The sequence below is a fragment of the Nematolebias whitei genome, chromosome 14 (assembly GCF_014905685.2).
Source record: "Nematolebias whitei isolate Nwh7 chromosome 14, NemWhi1, whole genome shotgun sequence".
Lineage (NCBI taxonomy): Eukaryota > Metazoa > Chordata > Actinopteri > Cyprinodontiformes > Rivulidae > Nematolebias > Nematolebias whitei.
The window spans coordinates 23,058,983-23,070,418 of record NC_056511.1 but is presented as its reverse complement, the minus strand read 5'-3'; the positions used below and the strand labels follow the sequence as shown (position 1 = coordinate 23,070,418).

General features: G+C 40.8%; 1 protein-coding gene across 1 annotated transcript in view; it reads right to left on the bottom strand.

Annotated features, from left to right (window-relative positions):
* Positions 1 to 2,685: 2,685 nt before the first annotated feature.
* The window catches only part of LOC119420591 (solute carrier family 22 member 6-like), a 14,190-nt gene continuing 5,439 nt past the window's right edge, over positions 2,686 to 11,436 (bottom strand). The window contains exons 9-10 of the mRNA XM_037688008.1: positions 2,897 to 3,100; positions 2,686 to 2,773 (exon numbers count right to left, since the gene is read on the bottom strand). Of these exons, the coding sequence (XP_037543936.1) occupies positions 2,686 to 2,773; positions 2,897 to 3,100 (292 nt within the window). The remainder of the gene's footprint in view (positions 2,774 to 2,896; positions 3,101 to 11,436) is intronic.

Here is an 11,436-nt window from a genome sequence, read left to right as displayed (position 1 = left end):
ATAATGACCTTTATCACAATATGCTAATTTTTTGAGAAGGACCTGTACATAGGTCACTGCAAAGTGATGTACAGTAGTCCCTCGTTTATCACGGGGTTTAGGGACCACGCCCACTGCGATAAGTGAAAAAACGTGAAGTAGGGATAGTAGTTCAAATAGTAGTAGTAGTAGTTTATAATATATGTGTGTCACACATAAAGGCTTTATAATCCCTGCCCGCACCCTTGCCGCTCTAAAAGAGCACATAGCATGTCATGATCTCCACTCACTGCCACTTGCCAACGCTCTCTGCCACGCCCACTTCTCCGCTGCAGTCACACTCATCACATCCCAATCCCTCCTTCTGTGTAAAAAACTATTTAAATAATAGAATATTTTAAATAAACAATCCTGTTTCTATAAAATATTCTATTATAGAGAAGAGAAGCGCAACAGGACAGCAAAGGGTTAACAACAGCACGAGCAGAAATGCACTTTTTGATCAAATACACTAACAACTGAACATAAATTCTAAAATAATAAAAAAATAAATTTTAACACTTTTATATCCTTTTTATATCCTATCACTTTTATATTTTGTGATTATGATGATTTTACGATGTGACATACTTTGAATTTCAAGTTGGAAGACAAAAGTCGATCGGTGCAGCCGGACAGCAAAGGGTTAACCTTCACAAAGCTACTTCAGCAGGAGGAGAAATGTGGGGGTGGCAGAGAGCAGAGATCATGACAGGTTGCAGAACGGAGCTCCTCCCTGCACCTAAAGATTTAGCAGGTGCTAAATCATTTAAAATAATTTATCTTAAATAAACAATCCATGGCTGATGGTGGCTCATCCATCAGTCAGCTCATGTCCAGTCTTACTTAGAAAAAACGTAAAAAAGCGAGTCCTAGAAAGTTGAACTGAGATGTAGCGAGGGACTATTGTAAATCATGTCACTACGTAGGCCATTACATAGGTAGTAGTGATCTATGTTGTGACACGGCCTATGTAGTAACATCAACATGATCTACGTAGTGCTCTACATAGGGATCTATGTCATGATGTCACTATCATTCGTAATTGAACGACTCTTTCAAATGAACGAATCTTCAAGATCAGGCTCCCTTTAAAGAGCCATATCCATTTCTGCTGACATCAGATTTTTTTTTTTCTGTTTTGAATCGTTTGTGTGGCACTCTTCCCTTGTATTAATCATTTGTGATGTTATGCTGTGCAGATGATCACGTTATCCAGACATTGCTCAAACAAAAGTAAAAATGCTACAAAAGACATTGTTACATTACAAATCCTGCATCTGATCTAATATGTTACTGTCAACTGATATTGTACACACAGTGGAGGGTGGCAGAATATGACTCCGGATCATGTTGGTCATTTTGTCAACAGATCAACACTGAGCAGCACCAATAAAAAAATATTTAACACAAGCTACAATAATTATCTGCTTGAATGGTTGGTACCTGGCACAAATCAATAAGCAAATCCTAAACAAACCCAAAACTCATTGTTTTTACTTTTACGGTGTAAACTCTTTGCACATGAGCATTTTAAAATAACTTCCTGAAGAGGGCGGGGCTAGCGATTCTGCTATGCTAATGCTAGCTGTTACGGGAAAAACACAGAAGAAACAGGTACAACAAAAGGAAATTTGGTTTCTACTATTTATATTTATATTCTCCTCTATAAAATTCTACAGCTAACGTTTATTGTTAGAATATATGCTTATTTACAAACAAACAAAAAACCCTATGTTATTTGTTTCTTGTGTAATTTACTGTTGGGATAAGTTGTAATAGCTATAAACTACCACGAGGAGGCACTGCAGCCCAGAAAAGCCACTACTTCCAGGTTATTTAACAGCTTTTTTCCAACGGAATCTCAACGAAATTCATCCATCCATCCATTTTCTTTACCCGCTTATTCCATTTTGGGTCACGGGGGTCGCTGGTGCCCATGTCCAGCAATCACTGTGCGGGGGGCAGGGTACACCCTGGACGGGTCGCAAGTCCATCATAGGGACACATAGAGACAAACAACCATTCACTCTCTCACTCACACCTAGGGACAATTTAGAGTTACCAATCAGTCTTTTGGTCTGTGGGAGGAAACCGGAGTACCCGGAGAAAACCCACGCATGCATGGAGAGAACATGCAAACTCCACCCAGAAAGGCCCCTGGACCGGGGTTTGAACCAGGGACCTGCTCTCTGAGAGGCAGCAGCTCTACCAGTTGCGCCACCATGCTGCCTCTCAATGAAACTCATTAGAATTTAAATAAAAGTGTAAGTATTTTACAAAAACAACAACATAAAACCATAATCTGAATGTGATTCATTCTCATAAAATATTTGTTAATTACAAAAACTAAGTTTGCTTATAAAGTGACAAGTCATCAAGTTTTTACCTTGCTTTGAAAAAAAATCATTCTACAGAGATGTTTGAAATATAAAGCACAATGTGAGTCCTAATATTCTCAAAACAAGTTTAATATCAACAAACCCACAGTTTGTCTGATTGTCTGCAGGCCCTTTAGTTTATTTTACTGAACTTTCAGGAAAATATTACCAAACTCCTCGAGTAAATAAACTTTGTCAGGTTCAGATATACAGGTGGAAGGAATAAACTTGATGCTTTATTTTCTTGGCATGGTCAGCGGATCCAGCAAAGCTGTCTGTGAGCATCTCAGGCAGTCTGTTTGAGGAGAGTCGACTGAGTGTCCTGAAGGATCATCGCTTCCTTTGGCGACGCTTTGGAGCTTTTTTCAGATTCCCTGTGTTCAAAACAAAAAATAGAAAAGATAAATCTGTACGGTTTTTAAGAAACCAAACAAACAGACCCGTTTTGTTTTTGTTGTCTAAACGATTCTTATGTCTTCAGAAAGGATTGATCTCACCTCTCCTCCACATCTTGAATTGTGTCAGGAAGATACACGTTGAGGGTCTCTGGTAGAAAAATTGCTGCCACTCCAGAGAGGATTGGAGCTCCTCCAAAGATCAAACCAGACAGCCAGGGCACGTGGTCCCCAGCCAGTTGGACAATGGGGGCCACCATAGCTCCGACACGCGCCATCATGGACACCCAACCCATGCCGTTTTGCCTGAAGGGGGAAAAAATCCAACAGGCATGACCACAAAGGAAAAGCACAGGTAAATTAGAGAATCTGTCAGGGAAAGATTAAACTAGTTGATGCTCTTTAGGTTTTGAACACCAACTTCTTTATTTTTCTCAGTCTAAATGTGAACATGTTACAATAAATAAGCAGTTGAACAGATTTTTTTAAGAAAAGGAACTGCCGCTTCATAGTTTTTCACAATTTTTGTCCAAGAGCGGTCTGGGCTTCAACAAGGTTTAGGAATAACAGGCAAGCCAAAGCTAATGCAGAAATGTACGGTATGAGAAGCTGACGCATTTTTGTGCAACACTTAAACTCAAATAATCATGATATGGTCTCTTGAATCTTACCATTCCTGAAAGTAAACTGCAACATGAAAGTTGAGGATTTACAATGAGCTGAAAATAATGAATATTTTCAAACCTCTAAGTGTTACTAATTTAAATCAGAATACAAACTTTAGTTTCTTTGCCTGTGTCACTAAAGTGTGGAGGCAGAAGGCAGAAAGTTTATTACATCAGATTGATTAAAACTGTACCAAACAAATAACTGTTCCTTAATCTGCGACTGAAAGGGGCCTCAGCTCTAAAGGAGTTAAAATAATCAATGCTTTCTTCACAGAGACCTTTCTCAACCTTGCAAAATAAATAAATGGAAGACTGATAAGCCTGTGTTGCACCAAAATCCCCCATCTGTTGACTTTTTCTTACTTTTTGTGTTTGTTATTGAGCTGCGACTCTGGGTTTTGATGAATGTCGGCCTTTTTCTACAGGTCAATACAGTGATTGTAGACAAGTGTGGAAACTGACTTTTTCCTTTATTTAAACAGAAAAAGTTAGTTTACTGCATGAATGTCTCTTCCACTGGGAACAGCATGTGTAATGGCCAACTGTAGACAAGTTGGAAATATAAATATTCAAGTAAAAACATTTTATAAAGAGTGACTAGAGAAAGATACACCTCATAACCCAACAGATTACAGAACCATGTTTAAAACTGAAACCAGAGTATAGGAGCTTTTCTTTTCTTCTGTTTCTGCACAGCTCCAACAAGGTCTTGCCAAGTATTTCAGTCATGTTGGAGGTTTGGACTTTGACTGAGCCATTGCAGCACATAGGTTGTTTTCTTTATTGGTGATCTGATTGGAGATTTGCTGGTGTGTTTAAAATCACTGCCCCTCAGGATACACCTCCCTCTTCAGGTTTGACATTAGAGTACTTCAGAGTTCAGAAACTTTACTTGGTTATAAAACAGACACAGATCATTCCTCCTCCCATCACTGAGCTGAAGAGTATGTATGAGGAACAAAAAGTTTCTTTTTTAAACATGAAGCTATGTGTTTAAGTCAGATTATTTTACTTAATTCATCTGTGAAAAAATACTTTCTTCCAGAAGTGTTGGCATTTGTGCAGTTTTAAGTTTTTGTCCCCTGTCGCGGAATGAAGAGTGGAATTGGAAATACTCGCCATCTGTCCATATTTTGAGCTTGATAACCTGAAAAATAAGTGAGGTGCTACCTTACATTTTGGTGTGTGGCTACATAGCCTAAGGAAGGTCACTATCAAAAATAGGGTTGACACGTCAAAATCCAACATGGCTGCCACATACACTTTTTTCTTTGCTTCGGGGGATTGGTGTTTTCTCTTGGAAACCAGCATAAAGTTCATTTCTACAGAGCATAGTTTCTGAAAACAGCTTAGTCAGGTGCATTAGTTCAGCAGACTGGTTGTTATAATCTTAAATCCTGTCAAGCATTAAGAACACTTTGATTTTCAGGAACATATTTTAAGGTTTAGATTTATTTTTGTTAAATACATAATGACAGAGCAGCTCATCCGATGTTGTATTTATCTTTTCATGAACTTTTTCATGTCCTGCTTGATAAACTCCTGAACTGTTAATCACTAAGCTTGTACATATCATCTACAACTTTCGCTTGGCAACCTCTTCTAAAAACACGTTCAATTCCACTGTTATGCGGATGACACCCAGCTCTTTGTTTCTACCGTCTCTTCCTCCACCTTCCCACCCACCTCACTCTCTGACTGCCTTTATGATATCAGATGTTGGTTCAGCAGCAACTTCCTGAAACTGGACAGTGACAAAACAGAACTTCTCATTGGCACTAAATCCACCGTTGCAAAAACTAGCGACTTTTCCATTTTCATTGACAGCACATCAGTTTCTCCCCCCACCCCCAGGTTGAGTCTATGTGTCATCCTTGACAACACATTATCATTTAAATCCCACATATGTGACATCACTCGTTCAGCCTACTTTCACCTCTCACCTCCATAACATTGCTGGCCACTGTCCATCCCTCTCACCTATCACTATTCTGGTTTACTCTTTGGTCACATCCCACTACTGTATCTTCTGTTTTGCAGTGACCGAAAAGCCCGGTCACCCAAATATTTGTATTTGGACTTAGGGACAAACAGTAAACAGCATAATGGATTATAAAGGCAGAGGTACACAATGCCCTAGGGATCCATCACTGCCTGATGCTTTCAACAGATTCTATGCATGTTTTGAGGACCCGAACAGACCACCCAGCACCAGACTCAACTTATCACAAGAAGAAGAGTTCCTCAGCGTGACCTCAGCAGAAATAAGGAGTACTTTCAGGAGGATCAATCCTCACAAGGCAACTGGCCCGGACAACATCCCGGGGAAGGTGCTGAAAGACTGTGCCGATCAGCTCTGCGAGGTGCTGGCTGACATATTTAACTCTTCCCTCACACTGGCAACAGTTCCCACCTGCCTCAAGACTGCCACCATTATCCCAATTCCAAAGTGCTCTACAGTGACTGCCCTGAATGACTATCAGCCGGTAGCCCTCACCCTGATATTCGCTAAATGCTTCGAAAAACTGGTCATGACCCACATCAAAGCTAACATCAACATCAACATGGACCCTCACCAGTATGCATACTCGAGAATTGATCAACAGAGGATGCCATCTCCTCTGTGGTCCACACTGCTCTCATCCACTTGGAACAGGACTCCTACGTCCATATGCTCTTTGTGGACTTCACATTCGCCTTCAACACCATGATCCCCCAAACCCTGATGGACAAACTACTCACACTAGGACTAAGTTCCTCTCTATGCAACTGGGTCCTAGACTTCTTAAACAACAGACCACAACCTGTGAAGATCCACGACTTCTCCTCCTCCACCATAACCCTCAGCACAGGCTCCCCCCAGAGCTGTGTGTTGAGCTCCCTCCTGTTCACTCTGCTAATATATGACTGCATACCAACCCATTCAGGCTGTCAAGTTTGCAGACAATACAGCGGTGGTTGGATGCATCAAAAACAACGATGAGTCCAGCTACAGGCAGGAGGTGGAACACCTGGAGAGCTGGTGCAAGAAGAACAACCTTCACATCAATGAATAAGACGAAGGAGATGGTTGTGGACTTCAGAAGGAATTACCCCACACACACACACGCCACCACCACCACCCCTGAACATAGGAGGATCTGTGGTGGAATTGGTCTCCAGCTACAAGTACTTGAGTGTACACCTGAACAACAACCTCAGCTGGATCAACAACACTACCAACCTCATCAAGAAAGCACACAGAGACTCTACTTCCTCAGACAGCTGAGATGAGCTGGACTGGGAAGCTCAGTCCTCACCTCCTTCTACAGGTGTGCAGTGGAGAGCATCCTGTGCTCCAACATCAATGTGTGGCATGGAGGCTGCACAGCTGCAGAAAGAAAAGCTTTGCAGAGAGTGGTGAAAGCTGCACAGAAGTATGTTGGAGTCAGTCTCCCCACCATCACAGACATCTACACCTCCAGATGCAGGAAGAAGGCCACCTGCATCATTAAGAACCTCACTCACCCAGCACACACACTTTTTACCCCGCTCCCGTCAGGCAAAAGGCTGAGGAGCATTAAGTGTAGAATCACCAGGCTAAGGAACAGCTTCTACCCTGAGGCTGTTAGACTCAAGAATCTCTAACCAGGAAAAATTACTGTGAAAAATGACTGAAAAAAAAATCACTGTGAAAAAAAATCACTGTAATGCCACTTGGTTGTGATATGTGCTGCTGACTATCCATGATGCTGATCTCATGCTGCTGATTATTTCATGTTGTTGTGTTCATTAGGCCTTATCTGCTCACACTGACTCATGTTGGTGCTTCTGTTGTTTTGGCGCATTGTTTTTGTACTATTAGTGCTTAGCGCATTCTTAGTCTTGTGTATTCTTAGTTCATGACTCAGATCTTGTTGTTTTTCTTTACAATTTGTGTTTTTGTTGGATGTGACTGGGACCCTGTGTACATAGTTTTGTTCCACCTCATGTACCACATGTGGTGTGTATGACAAATAAATCTTTCTGAATCTGAATCTCTAAAGGTGTATAGTTGATGTTAAGGTTGTCCCATACTCAGAAATCTACTAGATCTGCTAAAAAAAAAAAAAAAAAGGTTTGGTGAGACCATTAAAAGCTTTAAAAGTGAATAATAAAAGTTTAAAATATAATCTAAAATGGACTGTAAATCAATGGAGCAACAATAAAATGGGTGTGCTCACATCTGGAGGTGTTGGTTAAAAGTCGGGCTGCAGCGTTTTGGACCAGCTGAAAGTGTCTGATGGAGAATTGGGAGATTCCTACATACAGAGCATGGCAATAATCGTGCCTTGAGCTAATGAAAGCATGAACGTTTTTTTCCAGGACAGTTAAAAAAAAAAAATCTTAACTTTGGTTAAAAGTTGTAGCTGAAAGAGCTGGCCTTGACTACAGAGGGTATTTGTTTAGCAAATTTCATATTCTTAATCCTCAAGTTTTTAACTGTGGGTCTGAAATTTGCCCCTCCACAGAATCGCCACCTTAACATGGTAGAGGGGTTAGAGTACCCTTGTGATCCTGGGGGCTATGTCTTCAGAGTCATCAGCCCCTAGTAGGTTTTCCTTATGGCAAACAGGTCTCAGGAGAGGGGTTAGACAAAGAGTGATTCACAACCTTTATGAAAAAACAACAGATACATCAAATAACATTACCCAGAAAAGGTAAACCAAGGCACCTCACTGGAGCCAGGCCTGGGGGGCGGGGGACTTAGCGGCGATTGCCTGGTGGTTGAGCCGTGACTCCTGGGGCTCGGCCGGGCCAAGCCCGAAAAAATAAAAGGAAGTCAAATCCACACGGGGAGGTCCATCAAGGTCAGATGCTGTGCATGTCAGGCAGCAGGCGAGGGAGGGTCCCTGGCCATACCGATTCTTGGTAGCATAGACTAGCTCTAGGGATATGGAACATCACCTCACTGGCAGATAAGAAGCTGGAGCTGTGGAACTGTCTTATTCTTTTATGTGTTTAAATGTTCTTGATTTTATGTGTACAGCACTTTGTTACAGCTGTGGTTGTTTTAAAAGGCCTTATAAATAAAGTATTAAGTATTATTTCAAAAACTTAGAATGAAGAATTCCAGAGGGCAGTTATTGAGCTTCATGTGTTGAACATCTTCAGTAAGAAGTGAGACAAACTGGTTCAAGGTGTTTAAACAACTGAAACTTCAACAGCAGATTGAAGATGATTGATGAAGCAGCAGTAGAAGCAGTAACCTGTCTGATTGAGGTCATTTATTATATATAGACATGAAGAAAGTTCTCACAGTTAACGGTTGTAGCATCTGGTAGAACACAAGTAACAGGGTTAACAACAGAGTTACTTGTGTTAAATAACACTCTAGGATAATGGCTACTGTTTGAAATGAAACCAGATCAATAGGCATTTTGCCTCTTTAACAGATCTCTGGAATACAGCAAGACATTCTCCAAAAAGTTTTAGAACTGGAAGTAGTTTATCTTTCTTCCATTGTCATTTTGCTTTTCTGCATTTTTGCCTGGGCACATGTGTCATCATTTAATCATGGCTCTGCCCTCGGTTTGGTGAATTTAAACCAAAAAGTAGCAATGGAGTCCAGAATTTCAGAGCAGGTGGGTTGGAGAGAGGTAAGGATATGATCCGACAAAGTTCTTTGGGAACATAAAACTGTGAATCCATAAAAGCATGCTGTAAACTGTCTGGCTGTCTCAGTGGTTAGAGCAGTCGTCCTCCAATGCAAGAGTTGGGGGTTCGATTCCACCAGCAGTCACATGCCTAAGTGTCCTTGGGCAAGACACTGAACCCCTTATTGCTTCCGATGTGTGTCCCATCGGTGTATGAATGTGATAAAGCACTGAGAAGTCTGTGTAGAGGGATAGTAGAGTGCTGTATGAATGGGTAAATGAGGACACAGACTGTGTTGTAGAGCACTTTGAGTGTCTTGATAAGATAGAAAGGTGCCATATAAGTACAGTCCATTTACCATTTCCATTTACAATGCCAGTGACCCACAACGGCAGGCGTACTGGTCTACTGGCGGAACTCCAACATGACGGGGAAGTGATATGAGTGAGTCTCAGATGTTTCACAAAATGAGATGCACTGCCCATGTGAAATATTAAGGTCCAAGGTATGCCCAAGAAGATGTGTGGGTCCATGTACAAACTATATTAAATTAAAAGTTAAAATATTGCTAAAATCAGAAGCTAGCTGATCAGAAGGGTGGCAAGCATGAATATTAAAGTCCCCACAATTCAACAGCTTATCCAATCTTGGGATGTAGTCCACTAAAAAATCAGAAAACTGTTGAATAAAATCCTTAGGCTGTCACATTCATTCACTCATTCAACCTTTATTTATACAGGTTAATTCCATTGAGCCTCGGGGACTCATTTACAAGAGAGACCTGATTTTAACAAAGAGTGATGACAACAGTGGATAACAACGGCAACAATAGACAGTCATAAAAGAGGCATACAAATAAAAAATTTTAAAAATAAAATGGCAACCAAAAGGACAGTCAAAAGGAAAAGTAGCGGAAAAAGAAACAGCTAGATTATAAGGCGGTGTAGAAAACTAAAAACTGGAACATCAGTGTGTTATTTGTACAGTACTGAAACAGCACTCATTAAAATCATCAATGACCTTCTCCTTGCTGCTGATTCTGGTTTATTATCCATACTCCTCCTGCTTGATCTGACGGCGGCCTTTGATACAATTTCACACAACATTCTTCTGGACAAACTTTCTTCACTTGGCATTGTAAATACACCTCTCAACTGGTTCCAGTCATACCTTTCAGGCCGCACTCAGTTTGTTCAGTTAAAATCTTCCATATCTCATCCTGTTTCTGTTACCTCAGGTGTTCCACAGGGCTACGTCCTGGGACCCTTGTTGTTTATCATTTACCTTCTCCCCCTTGGTTTCATTTTTCACAAACATCATATTCAGTTTCACTGCTATGCGGATGACACCCAACTCTATCTCTCAACCAAACCTAACTCAACACTTCCACCTTCGTCCCTCACTGATTGTCTGCTTGAAATAAAACACTGGTTCACTTCAAACTTTCTTAAACTAAATTGCAATAAAACAGAACTTTTTTTAATTGGCACTAAATCAATACTAAATAAACTTCATAGCTTTTCCATTCCGGTTGATAACTCTTCCATCTTTCCCTCCCATCAGGTTAAGAGTCTGGGTGTCATCCTTGATAGCACCCTCTCCTTTTCCTCTCATGTCAATAATATCACTCGGTCAGCCTACTTTCATCTTCGAAATATTAATCGTCTCCGTCCTTCCCTCACTCCTCACTCCACTGCTGTTCTGGTCCACAGTCTGGTCACCTCTCGTTTAGATTATTGTAATTCTCTTCTTTTTGGCCTACCTCAGAAAACCCTCCATAAATTACAACTGGTCCAAAATTCAGCTGCCCGTATCATTACACGGACCCCATCAATCCATCACATCACACCTGTTTTACAACAACTTCATTGGCTTCCCATCTCATATCGCATCAACTACAAAATACTCCTCCTTATCTTCAAAGCTGTCCACAACCTCACTCCTCCATACCTTTCGGACCTTGTTCACATTGCTACACCCGCTCATACCCTCAGATCCTCTTCTTCTATTCAGCTCATTGTTCCCCTTGCCCATCTTGTTACGGTGGGGAGCAGAGCATTCAGCTGCTCTGCTCCCCAGCTCTGGAACTCACTCCCACCTGATATTCGTAATACAGACTCACTGCCACATTTCAAAGTCAAACTCAAAACTCATCTGTTTAAAGAAGCCTGCACTCTGTGATTGCAACTGCATTGTCTTATTTTAATTCTATTTTACTTGTTTTTACTGTGTGTATAATATTGTGTCTGTTTTTATGATTGACAATGTAAGGTGACCTTGAGTGCCAAGAAAGGCGCCTAGAAATAAAATGTATTATTATTATTATTATTATTATTATTATTATTATTATTATTATTA